The sequence below is a fragment of the Oreochromis aureus genome, linkage group 18 (genome assembly GCF_013358895.1).
Source record: "Oreochromis aureus strain Israel breed Guangdong linkage group 18, ZZ_aureus, whole genome shotgun sequence".
NCBI classification, from domain to species: domain Eukaryota; kingdom Metazoa; phylum Chordata; class Actinopteri; order Cichliformes; family Cichlidae; genus Oreochromis; species Oreochromis aureus.
Window position 1 is genome coordinate 34,441,120 of NC_052959.1, and position 22,497 is coordinate 34,463,616.

General features: G+C 47.5%; 3 protein-coding genes across 18 annotated transcripts in view; 1 reads left to right on the forward strand and 2 right to left on the reverse strand.

Annotated features, from left to right (window-relative positions):
- LOC116314196 (disks large homolog 1-like) overlaps positions 1-10,477 on the forward strand; it is a 104,520-nt gene extending 94,043 nt beyond the window's left edge. For 2 of the 10 annotated variants that reach the window (XM_039602130.1, XM_039602131.1), the window contains 10 exons: positions 44-220; positions 638-704; positions 3,249-3,348; positions 5,354-5,395; positions 6,481-6,531; positions 6,645-6,746; positions 6,828-7,000; positions 7,102-7,211; positions 7,288-7,379; positions 8,057-10,476. In XM_039602130.1, the coding sequence (XP_039458064.1) occupies positions 44-220; positions 638-704; positions 3,249-3,348; positions 5,354-5,395; positions 6,481-6,531; positions 6,645-6,746; positions 6,828-7,000; positions 7,102-7,211; positions 7,288-7,379; positions 8,057-8,163 (1,021 nt within the window). In that variant the 3' untranslated portion in view covers positions 8,164-10,476. Of the gene's footprint in view, positions 1-43; positions 221-637; positions 705-3,248; positions 3,349-3,647; positions 3,682-5,353; positions 5,396-6,480; positions 6,532-6,644; positions 6,747-6,827; positions 7,001-7,101; positions 7,212-7,287; positions 7,380-8,056 lie in introns of all 10 variants that reach the window. The other 8 variants (XM_031732142.2, XM_031732144.2, XM_039602127.1 and 5 more) reach the window with 7 other exon arrangements.
- A 1,880-nt stretch (positions 10,478-12,357) lies between these two features.
- Positions 12,358-16,063, reverse strand: LOC116314203 (zinc finger protein 26-like). Of its 2 annotated transcripts, none has more exons than XM_039602133.1 (2): positions 15,931-16,063; positions 12,358-14,751 (listed from the first exon to the last, which is right to left on the reverse strand). In XM_039602133.1, exons 1-2 carry the CDS (start codon positions 15,998-16,000, stop codon positions 12,761-12,763), a joined length of 2,061 nt encoding a protein of 686 aa, XP_039458067.1. In that variant the 5' UTR covers positions 16,001-16,063; the 3' UTR covers positions 12,358-12,760. The 2 variants fall into 2 exon arrangements, with proteins under 2 accessions (XP_039458067.1, XP_039458068.1); XM_039602134.1 differs by lacking the exon at positions 15,931-16,063 and adding an exon at positions 15,851-15,916.
- A 1,185-nt stretch (positions 16,064-17,248) lies between these two features.
- rasal2 (RAS protein activator like 2) overlaps positions 17,249-22,497 on the reverse strand; it is a 60,039-nt gene continuing 54,790 nt past the window's right edge. For 4 of the 6 annotated variants that reach the window (XM_031732150.2, XM_031732147.2, XM_031732151.2 and 1 more), the window contains 6 exons: positions 21,398-21,597; positions 20,073-21,021; positions 19,851-19,994; positions 19,550-19,752; positions 19,310-19,397; positions 17,249-17,885 (listed from right to left, as the gene is read on the reverse strand). In XM_031732150.2, the coding sequence (XP_031588010.2) occupies positions 17,718-17,885; positions 19,310-19,397; positions 19,550-19,752; positions 19,851-19,994; positions 20,073-21,021; positions 21,398-21,597 (1,752 nt within the window). In that variant the 3' untranslated portion in view covers positions 17,249-17,717. Of the gene's footprint in view, positions 17,886-19,150; positions 19,182-19,309; positions 19,398-19,549; positions 19,753-19,850; positions 19,995-20,072; positions 21,022-21,397; positions 21,598-22,497 lie in introns of all 6 variants that reach the window. The other 2 variants (XM_031732148.2, XM_031732149.2) reach the window with 2 other exon arrangements.

The window sequence follows — 22,497 nt, forward strand, 5'->3', positions numbered from 1 at the left end:
TTCTGATTTTAATCGGTTTATTTGTCGTGTGTTCGTGTTTTAGAGCTCTGTTCGACTACGATAAGACGAGAGACTCCGGTCTGCCGAGTCAGGGCCTGAACTTCAAGTTCGGAGACATCCTTCACGTGGTGAACGCCTCCGACGACGAGTGGTGGCAGGCGAGGCAGCTGACGGCGCAGGGAGAGGTGGAGGAGGTGGGGGTGATCCCCAGCAAGAGACGGTCAGTCCCAGTTACATCTGCTCCACCAATCAGGATTCAGAGCTCGGCTCACAGCTCGAGAGGACGTTTGGCTGTGGGGTTTTTAACTTTATGTAAACAAACATCAGGGTCGCACCTGTACAGGTGTCACTGAGACGAACGAGAGCTTCACAGTGACGCTCTGAACATTTACCAGGTGACCTTGGAGGGTAAAGGCAGAGTTAGACTGAAGACTGTAAGGTCAGGATGTCGTCAGAGACTCGAAAGGTAAAACCTTCCAGTTTCTGGAGGAACGCTCGTGGCGTGGCAGCGAGCTGCCGACTCACTCGATAATTTGCCCTCGAGTTCTGAGGCTGAGCTCATTGCGAGTATCTGACAGATTCATGCATAAAGTCGGGTTCCCTCGTGATTTCTGCTGACCTTTGACCTTTCCCACAGGGTGGAGAAGAAGGAGAGGGCGAGGTTAAAGACGGTGAAGTTTAACGCCAAGTCTCGGGACAGAGGGGTGAGTGACGGCGTAAACGGTCCCTGGAGTCAGAAACGTGTTTTAGTTCCAATAACGCGACTTTATTTACACATAAAGACGTTTTTTATTTAAAGCTTTGAAGATGTTTTTCTGTTCTTTGTATTTAAGCAGTAAAACTGTCTTTTTTTTTTTTTATTATTGGTTTTATTGTCTGTTTGATTTCTGCATCTTTAAAGATGCTTCAGTTTTCCAAACTTGACCTGATAGAATGAGTCAGACTTGTTTAAAGTTCAGTGACTCGTCTCGTCTGACGCTCTCAGGATCAGCCGACTTTATTTTCCCTGCAGTGACGTGTAGCGTGCAGGTTAATGAAGCCATGCATGGTGTTACCTTCGTACAGGCGGTTGAAGTGCACATGTGCACGTTTTTGGGCCGCTGTGACAAACTTCAGCCTGTTACCTAATGACTCGGTTTTAGGGTTTTCATCAGTTACCGGACGTTACTGGATAAGTCAATCTGCGCCGCCCGCCTTTTTGAAACCCGGCAGTGAGGGAAATGGCTGACCACGGCACCCGCCACCTCGAGTGTGACAGGTGCTTGTTTTTCTGACCTTCCCCGAGCGTCAGCATGGCGGCGTGTCGCACTTTAAACTGCACTAGATTCATTCGTGTGAAGGTAAAACATGTTTGTGTGAATAAACTCGGCTGATTCTGAGCTGGTTGATGACACGTTTCAGGTGTTTGACGCCAACTGTGTGCATCATGTGACCTTTGTGTGTTTGAGCCACAGCCACCTGATCTCCACCTACTAATGAGTGTTTGACTAATGTTTAAGCAGCCGGCCGTTTAACAGCATGACGATCTCTGAGGCGTTTCTTCTTCTTCACCAAACCGCAGCAGCGCCTCCCCCTCCCTCCCCCACCACCTTTAAATCGTGTGCCGCTTTAATGCGTGCCGCCACGGCGTTGCTCGCCAGCTGCCACGCTAACACGGCAGACTGAGGGCGGGGAGACAAACCGCAGAACATGCATGGCGCCCACGGTCTGCTCCCCGCATCTTCGCGAAACGCTTGACATTGACGTCTGCTGCTCTCAAACCTTCCTCCTCCTCCTCCTCCTCACCACTCACCCTCCTCACCCTGTTTTCCGTCTCCTGCTCTGTAACATCAAAGTGCAGCATGTGAGCTGATGATGTCACAGGTCCCGCCTCCTGCTGATGAACGACACACGCAACGTTTGAAAGTTCTGCTTGTTCTTCTTGTTGAGCCATTAAACCCATTTATAGTTGAACTAATCAATAACTTGAACCCGCAGAGCTTTTTAGGCCCTTTCAGCTCCTGGTTTTGGTTTTGTGTCATCACACAAGCTTGAAAAAATCCACTCAGAGCCAAGCTGTTACCATAGTAACAGACGGTTAAAGGAAAAGGCACACGACTCTGCCACGTTCTGTGTTTGGCTTTAGAAAGAAAGAAAGAAAGTGTATTTTATTGATCCCCGTGGGGAAATTCCTCTCTGCATTTAACCCATTCACTCAGTGACGCAGTGGTCAGCCTTTGGGCGCCCGGGGAGCAGTGTGTAGGGACGGTACCTTGCTCAGGGGTACCTCAGGGTAGCTGTTCAGGGGAATCGAACCCCCGACCTTCCGATCATGGGGCCACCACTCTACCTACTGAGCTATCCCTTCCCTTTATTTATATATAAATGTAGGTTTAGCATTTGTAGCCTCAACTAATCAATATTTGCCAACATGAGGTGGTGGAGACCAAAAATGGAGCTGAAAGAAGGTGGGTGCCGGACTCAAACAGGACTGCAGCTGCCGGCACTTTTTAAATAAACCTAATATTTGTTTGTTGGTTGCCATGACATCAGCCGATATCGTTTTGTTATAGCCTCACATCTGGATCAGTTTATTGTAAATATCAGTGTTAACCCCACAGTAGCCTTTACAGCCTGACTGGTGACATCATGCTTTCATTTACACTTCAAGACAAACAAAATGCAAAAACTTGAAACTAAATTTAAGCTTCACAGAAGTCCAAATGCATTTAAGGAACGTGGACAAACCAAAATACCGCGCAGCTGAAGAAACCACGTAAAGCTGAGAATGCCTCTGAGCCCGAGTGACCCACAGGGCGTTTGTAATCCTGGGGTTTGTAGCACCAGTGTTTTCTCAGCGCTACACGAAAATGCTCCGTGGAATTACTTTTCCTGATGCACTTGAAGGCATCGCATCAGCACCATCTTCGAGCCGATTTGCAGAAATAACCAAACGGCTTCTCCCGGCTTGTCGCTGCTGTGTCTCTGCATGTCGTCAGCATGTTCACCTTCATCCTCCTCCTCCTCCTCCTCGACCGACGCTGCCTTCACTGTCGGCGTGTGAAGTGGGGCGTCAGAGCTCTGCAGGTTGCGTTCAGGCTCGGAGCCTCCGTGTCCGAGTGTTTTAGTTTAAACTTCGTGATTTTTGTGTTTAATGTTTAAACCGGTCAGACACAGACTCAGACACCCATCACACCCCCTCATCTCCCTCTCTTCCTCCTCTGTTTTTGTTTTACTCCATCACCCCTCCTCCTCCTCCTCTTCCTCAGCAGTCTCTCAATGACAAGCGTAAAAAGAACCTCTTTTCCCGAAAGTTTCCGTTCTACAAGAGCAAAGAGGCGAGCGAGCTGGAGACCAGCGACGTCGACCGTAAGTACCAGCGCGGGGAGGCGGGGCGGGCCGTCTGAAAGGAGATTGGCCGGCGACAGGAAGAGAGATCAGGTGGTGACGGCGTGCTGAGCGCGCGCCGGTCGTCACCGCTGCAGGGCGTGGCCGCGCTCGTGCGATCTGATTAGAAGCAGTTTCTAAAACCTGAAGCCAGAGCCAATATGGCCGCCCTGCAGCGGCGTCCCGACGGCGTTCCCTCTGCTCTCTCAGTCTGTTGCTCTGTCAGTAACAGTGTCTGTGGTTGTTTTCCCTCCTTCCTTCATTCGGCTCTGCTGCTGCAGGACAACAGCGAGGACGTGCTGTCCAAAGGACACAGTAAGTTTCTCCCCAACACCCCCTCCCCCAATACTCCCATCAGCCTCTTCGGTCTCCACCAGCGTCCTCTGGAGAGCTCCACTAAATAAACAGAGCGTACAGACGCCGCTCGCTCTATAAGCGAGTTTATGAGTCGTGAGCACGAGCGTCCTTTACATCCTAAAACCTTTGGGGCGGAGCTTTATGCCGCACGGTTTGTATTTGAGGTTTATTCTACTGATTGTTTGTTTTGAATTAAAAGCAGCTTCATGTTTTAAAGCAAACGACTAAAGACTCGTGATCAAGTGATTATTCAGATTTTAAATGATATTCATAAAACTGCATATTCTCATAACCACAGAGACTAAAACTATCAAATAAAACTCAGAATACCACAAAAACCAGTCAAACACATAACAGAGAAACCAGCGGGTTTAAAGTTCCCGCCGCTCCTACTGACAGGAGATCTGATCCGGATTAGTTTGTTATATTTCATCGAGAACATGAAGAGAAAATCTCAGTTTATCTTATTTCAGTGTGTCGAGTGTCTGTGAAGGTTCCGGATCAGCGTGCTTAGTGTTAATGCCGTTGACGAGCCGTGAAAGTCAGACGCTAAAACTGAAGAGCCTGATGATGGTTCCTGGTGGAGTCTGAGACCCCCCCCTTCCTCTTCCTGACCACAGACCCTCGTCGATCCTTCAGGCCGGAGCTCTTCACTCTGGTGATGAGTTTCCGCTCTTCATCGCTCATCTATCACGAGACCTTTGTTTTTCTGTCTCATGGCAAATGTGTAAAAGTTACAGGAAGCTCTAAAAGCTGAACACGGCGACCGACACGAGCAGATCTGAAGCCGAGCCGCTCGCTCAGTCATCGGGAAATTAACCCACCCACAAACACAGCTGATCAATAAACCAGGGAACATTTTTAGTTTTGGTTAAATTACAGTTTAAAAATTTGTGTATTAAGGTCTTGATGGTGGTGTTTCCAGATGTTTGTGCAGATGACGATCCAAAGAAAAAGTTTAATATCCCAGAAAAAAAAACAGATTTTTTTTCTTTACTAATCTGAATATGATTAGCTGAAATCACAGACTGTATATAAAGGATGGAAGGGTCTTAAAGCTGCGTTCTTTTTAATGACCAGCAGGGGGCGATACTGTCCTGATGAGTTTGTGGTCTCAGTCTTTAGTTTTAAGCCTTACTGAGTAAAACATGATATTTATTTAATAAGTTTTGGTCTAATTAAAATGTTTAAAAGGTGATGGAGGAGGGGAAGTCGCTGCCCACTGAGTGCGCCGTGTCCCTCAGTTTCCCGGTCCAGTTCCCTCCCTGGTTCAGTCTTAATCGCTCTGCTCGAGGCTTCAAAAGCAAACGGATGACGTCACAGTGGCTGCTTCCATCCTTTATATACAGTCTGTGTTTATGCGTTGATATTACCATCATGGTTTTATCCACATCGCCCAGTTTTCAAATGAATGTGAAGCAGTTATATTTGGATCTGAGGTCAGGGAAGACTCCTGGAAAGTTTTGGAAATGTTTTTAATGTGTCTGTGTTTGGGCTGAAAAGACTCGGATGGTTTGTGTTGCTGTGATTGATCTGCCACCTCGAGTCCCCCTGCGTAATCACAGCTCGGGGCAAAGCATTCTGGGACGGCGATGTGACCTGTCGTGTCCTGTTTGTGTTGTGATTCCAGAACATGTGACGTCTAACGCCAGCGATAGTGAGAGTAGCTACCGTAAGTCTGCCGCTCGATGACTCACAGGAAACACTAACGATCGGCGCGACCTCTCACTGAACCCGCTAACTCCCTCACTGACGCCGTTAATGAGCACAGACTGCCGATTGGCCAGTAACAGCATGACCTCACACCCTCACAGTCTGCCCCTCCTGCTGCATGGACGCTGCCGCCTCGCAGAGAGCGACTCTCTTTCAGCCACACCGCACTCATGAGACCGAGCATGTCGGCACAGTTCACTGATTTCATGAAGTCATTATAAAAATATTTCACCTTAAACCTGGAAACCAGAAACGCACAGCATCACCTGTCACCCAGCGACCGCTGCAGACTCGGGTGATGTTGTCAGAACACGGTGTTATAAACCGTTAACGGTTAAAAACGAGCTGAGCGAGCAAACCCGATCAGATCGAGATAAAGGCTTGTTTAAAAATAGAATCAGATCAATCTGAAGCAGCACAGCAGTGGGAGTGAAAGCCCACAGGCACAATCAGAAGTCTTAATGAAACTGAGCTGTGACTGCAGCAGAAAACCTCCAATACCCTGAAAATGAAGGTTGATGTATAAGGCACAGGTGGGGAACTCCAGGCCTCGAGGTGTCCTGCAGGTTTTAGATATCACCTGAATCCAATGATTACTTCATTACCAGGCCTCTGGAGAACTTCAACACATGTTGAGGAGGTAATTCAGCCATTTAAATCAGCTGTGATGGATCAAGGACACAGCTGAAGCCTGCAGGACTCCGGCCCTCCAGGCCTGGAGTTCCCCGCCACTGATGTAAGGTGACTGCGGCTCACACAGCTCAGATTAAACAAGCATGAATTTGTGAGGAGTCGCGGTGTTTGTGCATGTTGAAAATTGGATCGTGAGCTGTTAGACGTGCAGACGTCAAAGTCGGCGTAGTCTCCGATTCTCGAACGTGAGAATATTACTTCCTGAGCACGCTGATGTAATCCCGCAGGTTCAGACTCCGCCTACTAACCAACCTCCCTCCTCCCCTCCGTCTCTCCTCCTCTTCACCTTCATCACACCTTACTCCCGTCTGAGCTCTGGACGCTGAAACTAACCGACCTCTGTGTCTCCAGGTGGGCAGGAGGAGTACGTGCTGTCCTACGAGCCCGTCGTTCAGCAGGAAGGTGAGACCATCTCTGTGTTCACTTAGCTTTTTTTTTATTTTTAGTAATCTGATTACCACGAGCAGCACTCAGGTGTTCCTGCATATTCAACATGCTTCGATTCTTTCCCACAGTGAACTACACCCGCCCCGTCATCATCCTCGGCCCCATGAAGGACCGCATCAACGACGACCTGATCTCAGAGTTCCCCGACAAGTTTGGATCCTGCGTCCCTCGTAAGTCTGCCGAACGCCTGTAAACAGATGATGTGTTGTACGCTCGCGTCACCTGATGTTTAATTCTGACCCCGCCCGCAGACACGACCCGGCCAAAGCGGGACTACGAGGTGGACGGCAGAGACTATCACTTTGTGATCTCCAGAGAGCAGATGGAGAAGGACATCCAGGACCACAAGTTCATCGAGGCGGGGCAATACAACAACCACCTGTACGGGACCAGCGTGCAGTCGGTCCGGGAGGTGGCAGAAAAGGTAATGACAACACGCCCATTTGACCTTTAACCCCGCTCTAACCTCACTGAAGCAGCGGCAGTGACGTGTGGTTTGAGATGTTCTCCTTCTGCTGTTTTCAGGGCAAACACTGCATCCTGGACGTGTCGGGTAACGCCATCAAGAGACTCCAGCTGGCTCAGCTCCACCCCATCGCCATCTTCATCAAACCCAAATCGGTGGAGAACATCATGTGAGTCACTTCACAGGAAACGCCTCCACTCAGTTCTCCCACACGAGCGTGAAGGTGACGTGGTTTTTGTCTGCAGGGAGATGAACAAGCGTCTGACGGAGGAGCAGGGCAAGAAGACCTTCGACCGAGCCAACAAGCTGGAGCAGGAGTTCACCGAGCATTTCACAGGTGAGTGCCCTGGCTCCACCCGCCTCAGCTCAGGTGATTCTCCACCCGCTCCGTCGAAACCACGTTACAGTTTCGCATGTGGTTCCTCTCTGCCCCCTGCTGGTCACGTCCTGGAGCTGCACCACAACAATAGTGCAGCAGACGGGAGGAAATGGCGAGTTTTTGTTTATTGAGACGTGACGTTTTAAATTTGGCTGATTTCCTCTTCGGGGTCGTCTCCTTGTGCTGCTGCTGCGCGTAGAGCCTCCAAAAACTGCGAGTGTGCAGCCTGACGTTTGTTCCTCACGCAGACTAGCGCTATACCACCCTGCCGGGACCTTTAATAACGAGCAGAAATGGCGCCGCCTTATCAGAGAGCAGGAAGTCCAAGAAATGAGCTCGAAGGATCGATCAGCCAGGTTTAAATACGTTTGTAGTTTTATTTTTAATGGGCAGAGCTTTTAAACTTAGAGTGATGAAAGGAGTGTTTTGATTGGTTTCAGACACAAGCAGCGCTCTGATACATCCACAGCAGTAATGACATCACAGCTGATGCAACAAGAGGCACCAATCATAACTTTATTTACAAACATTTAAAAACTGTGATAAATGTCAGGAGTCGGGATGAGTGATGTGCTGGTGGGCTGTCTGTGATGATGTCACGCGCTCGCCGCTGACTCTGCTCTGTGTGTGTGCAGCCATCGTGCAGGGCGACACGCTGGAGGAGATCTACGACCAGGTCAAGCAGATCATCGAGGAGCAGTCGGGTCCCTTCATCTGGGTTCAGTCCAAGGAGAAGTTATGAAGTTGGCCGCTCCTCCTCCTCCTCCTTGTTTTGACGGACGAGTCGACCTGCAGACGTCCCCTCCCCCACGCCTCACCCTCCACTCGCCCCATCAGCGACGCAGCGGCCGACCCGAGTTCAGTTTAGCTTCTTTGTTTTTTTCTTTTTTTGCCTGATAAGACTTCATGTTTGGGTCTCCTGACCAGCAGAGCAAAGCACACAGGAAGTTTGATGACATCACACTCAACGCGGTACAGCTCCTTAATGTTTAAGGGAGGAGAACTTTAGAGGAGGAGAAGAAGAAGGTACCTGGAAGTGACGAGAAGAAACGTACGAAGTGGATTTTATGTTTAGTTTTTTGGTTTGTGGTTTTTTTTTTCCTTTTTTTTTGTCTTGTAAGGTAAGCAGGTGGGCGGAGTTTCAGTCTCAGGCAGCGTCTGTCGGTCCGGAGGAGGCGGAGACACAAAAAGCAAAACTTTGCACGTTTGAGCTTTAACAGCATGTCAGTTAATCCCGTTTATTTTCCCATCAGCCCCTTCGCCTCACGTCTGATGTCACCGCTTTTCTCTTCTGCTCGTTTTTTAGACTCGATTCACGTTTTGTTTGTTTTTTATTTTCGCTCCTCGCTGCTGCTGGATGTTCGTCAGGACGCTGCGAGGTTCCTGCTCTGCTGCTAGAGGGCGCCGCAAGGCTTAACAAAGGAAAACAACAATTTCTTTACTTTGTTTTTAAAGGAAACGGTTTTAATCATTTATAATTTTCTGTCAATGAGCATGAAACTGACAGATTTTCTGATTTCGGGGATGAATCGTTGATCGAACTGATTGAATTCCGGTTATTGATAAAAAATAAAAGCTTTGATGTTTCTGCAGACGTCGAATCGTTTCTCACCAAAACACTGAGACAAAGAGACAGAAAAATACAAATATTTTTATAGATGAAAATAAGCTGAGTGCAATCATCAAAAATTATAAATCATATCTATAAAAAATATTTTATTCATTAACAACGTCTTTAATTTCACTAAAACACCAAATGCAAGACAAAAATTCCCAAATATGTTTATTTTATTACCAGAAAAATCTCTAAAATATTAGAAATAACAGAAAATCTAATAAAAAGCAAACTATTTTATTTCACTAAAGAAAATTATCTCAGACTTTTATGAAACTCTGATTATGCCAAATATGGTTTATGATAAAATCTCATTTAAAAAACTAAATATTAAAATCAAGGAAAATGCGACATTTTACGCTTGTTACAAAAACTGCTCATAATTAATAAAAAGAAGATTTTTATAAAAGATCCAGAACATCAAGAAAAAGATAATCTAATGCACGAAAATAACTTGAATTACCAGAAAGTACAAAACAAATTAAATTGTTTTAACATAAATGAATTTAGAATAACTTAAATTTTAAGTTTAGAATAACTTAAAATCCCAAATCCTTATTTTATTTACAAACGCAACAGAATCATAAGAAAAAATAGATTTATTATATTATAACCCCTAAAATCTTAAAAATAAAAGATTTTTTTATTTTACCAAACTTCCTGAAAACCAGTGAAACAAGAATTATAATACATTTTATTACAACAATCTATTTTATTATAATGAAATTATAACTGTAACACTTATGAAAACTTTAAAAATACAAGAAAATTAGAAAATAATTAAAAGCACGTCAGAGCTGCAGGACAGAACACGAGGACGTAACCCCGACGTTTACGAGCGTCTCGTACTCGTGAGATCTGAACTTGTGATTTTAGATTCTCTTCAGCTGATTTTTTTCTTTTCTTTTTTTCCTCACTTGGACGAACTCTTTCTCTCGACGAGTTCACAGTCGCATGACGGAGCGGCGCCCTCTGCAGTTAGAACCCCGCCGGTTGTCGCGGTGACATCCGTCAGCGTCGCCAGTGTCTTACCACAAAAACGATGTCGATCATGCGTTTCGTGCGGCCGAGCCCAGAGACGAGCTGCCACCTCCGGGCGTCCACAGGTGTCGGAAACACGATTATTGTACAATGAGATTCCTACAGATATTTAACCCTCGGTAAACTGCCTATTTTGTTATAATAAAGTCTATATTGAACTTTACTTAAGCACTACTACTACGGGAATTATTTTCTTTGCATTGTTAATCATATATGAATAGAAAAGTATAAAGATATTTGAATATGAATATATTTTTTCTTTTTCTTTGATCACCACCTCCTCTGTCTTTTAATTTTCTTTTTTAAGCATAATAAAAACTTAACAAGAAAACCTGTGTGTTCATTTATAAAAGTCACGCTTCAGTCGGCCTGTCTGAACACGTGTTGAACATTGAACAGGTGACGTCCTCCACGACGCCTCTCAGAGCTGCCTGAAAATTTCTGAAGAGGAAGAAGAAACCCTCGTCAGTCCCGACGTCACTGAAAAAACGGCATTTTTATTTGATCTTCAGAGTGACGCTGACAAACTAGTTCATGCATTTATTACTTCCAGGCTGGACTACTGTAATTCTTTATTATCAGGATGTCCTAAAAACTCCCTGAAAAGCCTTCAGTTAATCCAAAATGCTGCAGCAAGAGTCCTGACAGGGACTAGAAAGAGAGAGCATATTTCTCCTGGTTTGGCTTCCCTTCATTGGCTTCCTGTTAAATCCAGAATTGAATTCAAAATCCTGCTCCTCACATACAAGGTCTTAAATAATCAGGCCCCATCTTATCTTAATGACCTTGTAGTCCCATATCACCCCATTAGAGCACTTCGCTCTCGCTCTGCAGGCTTACTTGTTGTCCCTAGAGTAATTAAAAGTAGAATGGGAGGCAGAGCCTTCAGTTTTCAGGCCCCTCTTCTGTGGAACCAGCTTCCAGTTTGGATTCGGGAGACAGACACTATCTCTACTTTCAAGATTAGGCTTCAAACTTTCCTTTTTGCTAAAGCAGGGGTCTCAAACTCCAGGCCTTGAGGGCCGGTGTCCAGCAGGTTTCAGACGCGTCCTTGATCCAACACAGCTGATTTAAATGGTTAAATGACCTCCTCAACATGTCTTGAAGTTCTCCAGAGGCCTGGTAATGAACTAATCATTTGATTCAGGTGTGTTGACCCAGGGTGAGATCTAAAACCTGCAGGAGCCCTCGAGGCCTGGAGTTCGAGACCCCTGTGCTAAACCATAGTAGTTTACATCAGGGGCCTCAAACGAGCTGTGGGCCACTGCTGGCACTGTCATCTCATGTGAATTGAACTACCAAATAAACACATTGGTCCTCTTTTTCTGGCCACTCCTGCTATCATTTTATTTCTTATTTTTTTATACAGCACCAAATCACAACAACAGTCGCCTCAAGGCACTTTATATTGTACAGTAGACCCTACAATAATAGATACAGAGAAAAACCCAACAATCATATGACCCTCTATGACAGGGGTGCCCAATCCTAGTCCTCGAGAGCTACTTTCCTGCAGCTTTTAGATTCATCCTTGTTCCAACACACCTGAATCAAATGAATGTCTTGTTATCAGGCCTTTGCCAAACTTGATGACATGCTGAAGAGGTCATCAAACCATTTGATTCAGCTGTGTTGGAGTAGGGATGCATCTAAAAGCTGCAGGACAGTAGCTCTCGAGGACTAGGATTGGGCACCCCTGCTCTATGAGCAAGCACTTTGGCGACAGTGGGAAGGAAAAACTCCCTTTTAACAGGAAGAAACCTCCGGCAGAACCAGGCTCAGGGAGGGGCGGGGCCATCTGCTGTGATTGGTTGGGGTGAGAGAAGGAAGACAGACAGATGACCACATTTTATATGTATTTAACAAATTAAAAATGCAGACATAAGTGTACACATTAGCTTTTGACTTTTGACACAGCCTATCCATCAACGTGTTTGTGTACTCTGTTCTTATTGTCTTCCATTAAATCATTTCTGGCTTTTTTAACATTGCACTCAACAACAAACAAATCCTCCCGAACAAAAAAAGTAACTTCACCCCAATATATGGGCCACGAGTTTGAGACCCCTGTTTTGCACACAGTATATATTTGGCCATGTAGTACTGTGCTGTTTTTACTTTCAAATATAAAGTGCTTCGAGGCGACTGTTGTGATTTTGCGCAATATAAATACAATACAATAATAGATGAGCTGCTCTACCTCCTGAGCTACAACCAACTCTATGGAAAAAGGGTTTGTGATACCAGGCACTCAGCGCTGTAAGCATGACTAACACGATGTTCATTTTTATTAATGTCTTTATTAATAGAAAGCTTTGCATCACTCTGCTGCATTCTTTGTTTCATTTATAATATATAAAGCCCATAAATCACATCATTGACTCTAAACTGTACAAAACACTTATGGAAACCATGATGAAGCGTTTCATCCACCATATCAAGAAAACATCGAACACCAGAATAAAAACAAAACTCAGTCCCATAAATCAGCCTTTACAGCCTGCGGTCAAAGAATAAGGTTCACCAACACGACCTCCAGCTTACATGATCTACAAGTTTGGTCCTTTAATCTGAAAGGACCAGTCAGTGACTCACTTTCAGATTGAACTCAATTCCTCGTGGTTGAAACCGCGCCGATTCTTCCTGTTTGCTAACCTCAAATGTTTCCTCAGCTGCTCCTCTCCTAAGATGATGCTGTGTGAGAGTCGTGAGCTCTCATGTGATTTTTCCACACCGTCGCATACGTAAATCTTTCCCCGCAGCTACTGCAGGTGTAAGGTTTCTCACCTGTGTGGGTTCTCATGTGGACTATTAGCGGCGGCTTACTGCTGAAACCTTTCCCGCACATTTTGCAGGAATACGGTTTCTCACCTGTGTGGCTCCGCATGTGGACTTTCAGGTAGGAGCTGCTAGTGAAGCTTTTACCACAGAGTTCACAGGCGTACGGCTTCTCACCTGTGTGAACAATCATGTGTTTTTTTAGATGAGAGGTGCTACTGAACTCTTTTCCACAGGTGTCGCAGGAGTAAGGCTTCTCACCTGTGTGGGTTCTCATGTGGACTATCAGAGGAGGACAGCTAGAGAAATTTTTTCCACACCTTTCACAAGAAAAGGCGCTTTCACCTGTGTGAGTCATCATGTGGTTCTTCAGTCCCGACGAGCGGCTAAATCGTTTCCCACACACTTTACAGGTGTAAGGTTTCTCACCTGTGTGGATTCTCACGTGGGCTATCAGGTGAGTACAGCTTCTGAAACCTTTTCCGCACATTTTGCAGGAAAACGGTTTCTCGCCTGTGTGCGTTCTCATGTGGACTTTCAGGTAAGCGCGACTACTGAAGCGCCTGGTGCAGGTTTCACAGGCGTACGGCTTCTCACCTGTGTGCGTTCTGATGTGGTCGGCCAAAGTGGAGCTGTGAGTGAAACATTTCCCGCACGTCTCGCAGAAATAAAGCTTTTTACCTGTGTGAGTTCTCATGTGATTGTCCAGCTCTAAAGGGCAGATGAACCTTTCCTCACAGGTGCTGCAGGTGTAAGACTTCTTGTCTCTGTGGGTCCGCCTGTGCAGGAGCAGGCTGACGCTCTTAGTGAAGCTTTTCCCGCACGTCTCGCACGAGTACGACCTTTCACCTTTGTGAGTTCTCATGTGACTCTTCAGTCCCGAAGACTGCCTAAATCTCTTTCCACAGGTGTTGCAGGAGTAAGGTTTTTCACCTGTGTGGGTTCTGGTGTGGACGGTCAGCGAGTCACAGCTGCTGAACCCTTTACCACACGTTTGGCAGGAATACGGTTTCTCGCCCGTGTGGCTCCTTGTGTGGATTTTCAGAGACACTGCTTGCCAGAAACGTTTCCCGCAGGTGTTGCAGCAGTGAGGCTTCTCACCTGTGTGGGTTCTCATGTGGCCTATCAGTGACGAGCTGCTGCTGAAACATTTTCCACACAGCTTGCAGGAGTACGGTTTCTCCCCTGTGTGGTTTCTCAGGTGGATCTTCAGCTGACCGCTGCGATTGAAGCTTTTCCCGCAGGTTTCACAAACGTGAGGCTTCTCACCTGTGTGGATTCTCAGGTGGATTTTCAGATTAGAATTACAGCTGAAACTTTTGCGGCAAAATTCGCACGCAAAAGGCTTCTCGCCCGTGTGTCTTCTCATGTGGACTGTCAGCCGATAGTTTCTTCTAAAACTCTGACCGCACAGCTCGCACGTGTACGGCTTTTCGCCCGTGTGGGTTCTTGCGTGAGCTTTCACGTCGAACTTGCGACTGAAACGTTTTCCACAGGTCTTACAAGCAAAGGGCTTCTCACCTGTGTGGGTGCGTATGTGAGTCACCAGGTGGAAGTTACTGCTAAAAGTCTTTCCGCACGTTTCGCAGGTGTGAGGTTTTTTATTCGTGTGCTCATCCTTCGTCTGCGACACTGTCTTAAACACTTTTGCATAAACGCTGCGCTGCACGGACTTCAAGCTGCTGTCAGCGTTATGGTGAGATTCCAGTACGAGCTGCTCTTCCCCCCGATTGATGGAAAGCTCCTCCTCTTCCTCTTTCATCTGTTCAGTCTCTGCCTCCTGATTGGTGCAGAGTTCCTCGTCTTCCTGTTTGATCTGTGGCAGCTCTCGTGCTTCCTGATCCAGACTGCAACTCCTCTCCTGGCTGCAGAGCTTCTCCTCCTCCTGTCGAATGTCTGAAGGACAAAGAGACAAACATGTTATAGATGTGGTGACAGTAAAAAAATAAATTAAAAAAACCCTTTAGACAATCATCATCATCGTCGTCCATCACAACCATGGCCTCAGGTGGGATTACTTCACACTCTGCAAGCCATCACAGTGGATGCTAGAGGTCATTACTGGACCCTGAGACCAGAGAGGACTCCTTCACCCCCCGTTCCCACGACCCAAGTTATGAGCAGAAGAGCTCCAACAGGCGACAAAGTCCAACAATCAGCAGCAAAAAGTCTGATTTGCTGCTGGAAATGCAGCTGAAGCGCTCACTGCTTGAGAGATGAGGTCTCATCCCTTCTCCAAGTCCACGAGGAAGACGCAGACCAGCTGGGTAAAGTCCCACCTGTAGCTCAGGAGGTAGAGCAGGTCATCCAGTCTACATGAAAATGCTAAACCCCAAGTTGCTCTTCGATGCATGCACAGCATAGCAAAAAGTGCTTGTGTGGATCAGAACAGAACAGCATCAGCTGATCCAAGCGCAGCAATACTGACCTGAGCTTCCAATTAAAAGTAACTATGGCAACATTTAGGCGTATGATCGCAAAAGCTGACACAGGACGTCCACATAATGATCGTCAACGTGCTTCACGACCATGACGGCAAGGCTCGCTGTCACACTGAGCTCTGATTGGCTCCTGCCTGTGCACCCCGCTGATGACACACACCTGTTTACCTCCACACGCTTCCTCTTTCTGAATTTAATGAGGAAAAAATTAGACTTTTATTTTACTGTAGAATTTCCACCACAGTTTACCCACAATGCACTTCTGTAATCAAACAGCCAGGTACCAGCTCCTGCTCATAGATCTGTCACACAGCTGTTCACAGCTGGAGAGAGAAACACGGCTCCTGTGGATCTTTCTCGGAGGGAAATGTCCCGTTCAGTGAGCTGAATGTTTCACGAGGAGCCCAGAAAACATCAGAGCGGCGACATTAAACGAGTTCATGAGCCGAAACACGGTTGTTAAACCGCGTAAAAGCTGAAACGCCTTTTATGACCCAGCTGCCGCCAGGTAATCCGGAAACATTAAACAGGTGAGGTCAGATGTAACATCCCACCTGTGGAGAATCCTTTATGACGCAGATCACCCGCTTTCTTTTCTCTCTTTGCCTCTCTGATCGTTTCCGGTTTTGCTCACCTGTCCGGTGCGGCTGCCGGTCAGGTTTCCAGGTGATCTCCAGCAGTTTGCGCCTGCGCTCACGGTCCATCTCCTCCTCGGTGTGTTGTTCAAACTCTCTGTCACCTCCTGCTTCTCCGCCTCCTCCGTCAGCAGTCACGGCCTCGGTGACAAACAAAGTTGGATGGAAGACATTTTTGATGCAGCTGAGAGAAAGACGTGAGATTAAACTTCAGTGAAGCTAAAGCTAATGCTAACTCCTCTGCGCCGTCCATCCGGAAAGCCTGGTGTGTTCTGCGCATGTACGAAAAGGGATTCTTCCAGTTCCTGCCTTTCACAATAAAAGTGTAAACAATGTAAACTCGGAGGTGCAGATTGAACCCTTTCAGAATAAAACGTGACAGCGTCACATCAAAGCGAGTCCAGAGTGAGAGAATTTTTTGACCTTTAGTGTGTTTCATATTTTGGCACCATGCTCCTCACTTTCAGCAGTTTTAATGACAGCAAAGTGCTATAATGGGGTGATATGGTACTATAAGGTTATTAAGATTATTTAGGACCTTGTATGTGAGGAGCAGGATTTTAAATTCTGGATTTAACAGGGATCCTGATAATAATGAATTACAGTAGTCCAGCCTAGAAGTAACAAATGCATGAACTAGTTTTTCAGCATCACTCTGAGACAGGATATTTCTAATTTTAGAGACGATGATCAGATGAAAGAAGCCGTTAAAGATCATGTCCTGGTCAGAAATGACTCACTGATGATGTCATCCAGACTCGTTTCAGTGGGAAACACAGCAGCCTCCTAAACTTCTGCCCAAGACTGTGACACCTTAAAATGATTTCTTTCAAAGTTTCATCCAGTCAGATGTTCATGATAAACATGAGGACGGTTAAACGTGACATTTATAGTTAAAAGCTGCCATCGCCTCAGCAGCGTGAATGTCGGGGCAGTTTTAAGCTTTTAACGATTTCACTGAACTTAATGACGGTGCAGCTTAAATCACCACTGATGTTTGGTGAAGCGTGCACCTGGACATGATGGTAGAACATCATGTCCAGGTGAACCTTTCACCATTTTCGTCATACCTACAAACAGCCACAGGAGATCTGGGATTACTCGAAGTCTGACCACCACAAACAGCCTCACGAACACAAACCGAGCCAGACGGCAGTTTATAGTGAGGGTGATGGTTGGCTGATCCTCCTCAGGTGTGCGCTCACCTGTGGTACCGATGTTTGTTTTAACTTCAGAACAAAATTAACATGAAACAAGAGCGACAGCAGCGTGAGCATCAAAGAAACACGAGCACTTCAAACAGGAATCAGACCACAGTCAAACTTTCAGGTAGACTTTATTGTCAACATGGGGACAGCAGACAGGCGTGACCTTTGACCCTGATCCTCCAGGAGTCTGTTCAGTAGATCAGCAACAGGACGAGAACGAGGGGGAATAAATTAAAACCCAAAACAACTCGTCAGGTAAAAAACAAGAACAACAGGAACTCCACGCTACGAGACACGAAAAACAGAAGCTTCGAAAGAAATTCATAAAAAATCGATTAGAAAACGTTTCAGTTTTTGGTTTGTTTCTTCCTTGCTGTGCTTCTGTGACTCTCACACTCACACACACACTCGCTCTCTCACACAAACACACACACTCTGTACATCAGATCAAACGTCAGTATTTACACTCGTGTTAATAGATTCTATATCTTTAAATTCTCTCTTTGATGTCCACAGCTCATCGCGTGGGTGGAGGAGTTATATACTTTAAACCCCACCCCCACCCCGGGCAGGACCAATCAGCAGCTGCTGTTCTTGAACTCTCCATTCTCAGTGATTGACAGCTTGGTGGGGTTGCTTGGCGACAGGCCGTTGCGAAGGTTGGGCGTGCTGTAACGCTCCTTCACCTGCGTCAGCGCCGCCATCAGCCGAGAGTTCGCCGCATCCAGAGACCCGATCCTTTTCTCCTGATTGGATAGAGACAAGAGAAAGGGGGCGGGACAGGAAGTCAGACCGACAGGTAAACAACAACAACAAAACAGTTTGGTGTTGATCGGAGAGTCGGGTCAAAACCACACAAGGAAAAATAGAAAGTAACATCCCCTTAAATCCAAGAAACTTTAATACTTTAATGAAACTTTTATTATAATACTGATTAAACGAGGTGAAGGATAAGAAACAACTAAAGAAAGATCAGAGAAGAATTTTTTTTAAATAAAAAAGACTTAATCACCTGGATCCAAATCAGGCTTTAATTAAAACATTTCACAGATTTAAACAGTTTCATGAACACTAATGGATTTATCAGTGAAACATGTTCAGTGATACGAAGTTTTCTACAAAGAGAGGATCTTTAATCTGACAAGTTCAAATAAAATCTGTGTGCAGATTTAAAAGGACGATTTGGCCTCTTAACACAACATTAAATGATTTAAAGGATGAAAAAAAAAGACCAGCTCACACAAAATCTAAAAACAGTTCAGTTTAATAAAAGTGGCGATGTGGTTTTGACCCGACGGTGAAAAGAAAAGAAAAAAAAAAAAACAACCACAGGAAGTTTGAGGGCAGCAGCCAAAAATATAAACAGCAGCCCAAAAAAGCTCAAACCAGCGAAAAAACAAAAAGGTGAAATCGAAGCTTTTCAAGTCCAACGTCGTCTCCTCTGAGCCTGCTGACGCCTCGCTTTATTTTGAAAGGGTGAACTAGAAGCTGTGGTGGTTTACAGGGAGGGGGAGGTGGTGGGAGGAGGTGTGGGGAGGGGGAGGTGGGGTCTGCAGCCAAACTTAAATAAAACCAGCCGAGAGTGCAACACGCCGACACACCAACGTATTACAGAGCAGCTCGAACCAGCCATCAGCTCTGCAGCTGAACTACAGGAGCCCCCGAGGTCCAAGAACGACTGTGGAGATGAAGCTGAGTGAAAATATTTACTGTGACTGAAGGAAGGACGCTGTTCGTGAACAATAAAGTTTTTGTGTCAAATTGACAGTTTTTTATCCCCATGTGAACCAGAGGGGGGCGCCCACCAGGGGGCGCCGACAGCTGCACTAATCCTGAGCTCTTAATAAACACGATGCTGAAACTCTGCACTCTGATTGGCTGGTTCAACAGATGTCAGGTGTGTTGGCAGTGTTTTTTCCCCCCTAAAAATAAATTTATAAAAACAAAAAACACACAGCGTGGCGTTGGTGGTAGTGGCGGAGGAGGAAGGGGCGGGGCAACAGTTACTTGCCTGATTGGTTTATTTCACATCCGTTACTGACCTGAAATCAGTGGAGAGACTGTGAGACGTTTCAAACGATTTAAAGTTTGCGTCACAGCTGCTGCTCGAACACGACGCATCGCCGCTTCCCTCTGAAACCTATTACCCGTGTCACAGGTGTGTCTGTACCTGAGCGTCGATGATCTTCTGTTTGGCTTCGATCACTGCCTGCATCTCTGCGTGGTCCCGCCGTAGCTCCTCCTCCACCGCCATCAGCCTGCAAATGCACAGAACATCATCATCATCACCTTAAATATCAACATCTGGTTTGATTTACTTAAACTCCTCCTGGACACCTGAAGCATTTTATGTGACATCAGCCCCACCCCTTTCATCATGTGACCTTCACCCTTCCCCGTGTGTGCGTACCTGCAGATGATGCTCTTCATCTGGGTGTCCTTCTCCTCCTGCTGCCTCCTCAGCCGCTCCTCGCTGTCCTCCAGCCGGTTTTTGTACTCGTGCAGCAGCTTCTGCATCTGCTGCTCCTGAGCAAGCAGCCGCCGCTCGTACTCCTCGAGGCGCCGCCCGGACACGCGCAGGCGCTCCTTCAGCCGAGAGATCTCCAGTTCGTACTGCGGAAACAGGAAGCAGTTTCACAGAAATGTCAGAGCGAGCCTTCGTCACTTCCTTATGGGGCTTCACCTGCAGCCCAGGTGTATCTGTTCGTTACCTTCTCTGTGTTCCTGCCCTCATCCCTGCTCCTCTCCCCTCCCTCCTCCTCCTTCTCTTCGTACTGGCCGTTGTTGAGGACCCACGCCGCTGTCCTCTCCACCGGAGACATCGCCACTGCCACCGCCTCCACTGGAGACGCCACCTGCACACAAACCAGTGACATCATCAGAAATACACCTGAAACACTTAAAGTCTGAGACTTGCCAGATTTCTGTCGTACCTGTGGCATCTGCTTGGTGGTGCTCTTTGGGGGCGGAGCCACATTCTCCACAGAGCAGGTGGACGGTTGGCGGTTGATGACGCCAGCAGCAGGGGTGGGTGTTGGCTCGGTGTTGGCGCTGCTACTGCTGCGCAGTGAGGCGCTGTGTGCAGCAGACCGTGGCGTCCTTGCCCCACCCCCTTTGCTCTGCTGCTCCACCTTTATGATGTGGGCGGTGCCTGCTGTTGTGCTCTGACGAGGGATGGCGACCGCTGTGGCGGTGCCAGGTGGGAGGTCTTGCAGGGCGTGGCGGCGTGGCGTAGAGCACTCCTCGCTCTGCGTGCTCCGCCTGCTGCCCACCTCGTCCAGGCTGCTGTTGGACGGCGCGCGACCTTTGCCCCCCACCTGGCTCCCAAAGTCGTCGGAGTTGCTGTGGCTGTTGTGGGAGCTCTCGGTGCTCAGGTTCTCGGAGCTGGAGTCCTGCCGCAGCGAGTGGGCGGAGCGTGTTGACATGCTGTGGGCGGGGTTACTCAGGTGGTAGACGGGGTTTTGGAACGAGAGCGGCTGAAGGCTGCGCTGCTGACTGACGGAGGCGTGCAGCGGTCGCCTCACCTGCGGAGCGCTCTGCGGCTGTCCATCTCTGGGCGGGACTTTGGCCTGGTGTGGTGCCGGCTGAGGTGTGAGAGGGTTGGAGTGTGAGTAGGTAACCGGGGCAACGGCATGTCCGACGGAGGCCTGCGAGCCAACCCTGCTGAGGCGGGGCGGGGCCTCGTGGTGTGGCGGGGGCCTCGTGTTGCCGTGGAGGCTCTGAGCGTCCTGCAGGTCAACCAGAGAGATGCTGCGACCGTTGGGCAGCAGCGTGTCGTGCTCCTCCTGGTCGGAGAAACTGGTGTGGTTGGAGTGATGCTGCTGAGCCAACAAGGGGCGCTGACCCCGAACCGGTGTCTGCAGACTGCGAACCTCGCTGCGGCTGCAGGAAGTGACACGTGAACAGCAGTTAGAGAAAATGTAACTTTTATGACTGATTCCAAAAGTTTCAGGTGAAAGCCTCGTACAGTTAGGTGTTCCTCAGGGATCGATTCTGGGGTCTCTGATAATCACACCAACAGCATTATCTCTGAAACGCTCACCAACACATTTTTACTCAGATGACTCTCCTTTATACCTTCTTCTGCAAATCTACAGTTTCTTCTGACATATTTCAGAAATTTCTTATTAAGCTAAGCTTGTTTGAAATAACTGTTCACCTATTTAAACATTCATGCATGTCAGGAACACTGCAGGTAAAAACAGGAAGTGTGGCAGAGAAACACGTGGTTACCGTGATCTGTCTGCTGATTGGTTACCTGTCACTGGGGTCCTCAAAGATTCGTTGCAACCCCGATGACAGGCTGCCACTGATGTTGTGGGCAGAGCTGTGGTCCTGGAAGCGCCGCAGCTGCTGCTGGACGGGCGTTGGAGCGGCCAGGCAGCGAGTGATATCTCCCAGAATCCTCGGCAGCGGGCCGAGCTTCGCTATGGTGGCCTGCAGGAAGGAATTTTCACCCTGTGGTCGCCGTGTGTGCGTTTGTGTTTGTTCGTGGATGGTTTGAATGGAAGCACCAAGATGCGGTGGTGGTGGTGGTGGGGAAGCACGTAACAGACAGGAAGTGAACAGAAAGAGGAGGAGGGGGGGAGGGGGAGGAAAAAAACATGAGGGAAACTTAATGAGAACGAAAACAACTAGAACGACATGCTTCTACTGAACAGAACCAGAACCGACACAGCAGAGCCATGCTGAGACGGGTGAGGCACAGCGCCGCCGGGGAGGCAGGGGGGGAGTGGAGGGTGAGCTGGAGGGTGGGGGGAGGAGCAGTTCAGGCCATGCTGTGATGTTCAGCCACGCAGCGTTAATGTGGTTAGATGAACTCAAACATGTTACATCGAACACATCGAACACATCATTCAGCGTTCAGCCATCGATAATCAGACACATTCTGCACACAGTGATGTCATCCGCCGGGGTCAGGGGTGTTGTGGCTGCTACCGGCCTGGTCGGGTTTGTTATCGGTCCAGTATCGTGCAGTTTGTAACATGTTTCTTTATGTTTAATAACTTTTGTTTGTTTTTTAATAACTGCTCAAAAAACAAAAGGAACACTTTGAAAACATATTGACTCTGATATGGAGCCAATCAAAGGACGCCACATCGTTAAAGCTGAAACTGATAAACAACGCCCTCGGCGACGATCAGGTCAACATCCCAAACATCCTGTAAGTGTTCCTTTAATGTTTCTGAGCATCACAGGGACGGCCTGCTGAGTCTGCAGCACCTGAGCCGCACACACACACACACGCGCACGCACAGACACACGCGCGCACGCGCACACACACACGCACAGACACGCGCACGCGCACACACACGCACAGACACACACGCACACACACGCGCACAGACACACACACAC

Excerpts from the sequence above, each read along its gene's own strand:
- LOC116314203 (XM_039602133.1), bottom strand. The coding sequence starts at position 16,000 with ATGGACCGTGAGCGCAGGCGCAAACTGCTGGAGATCACCTGGAAACCT. Across the intron at positions 14,752-15,930 it reads CCGGCAGCCGCACCGGACAG|ACATTCGACAGGAGGAGGAG; the intron begins GTGAGCAAAACC and ends TTTGTCCTTCAG.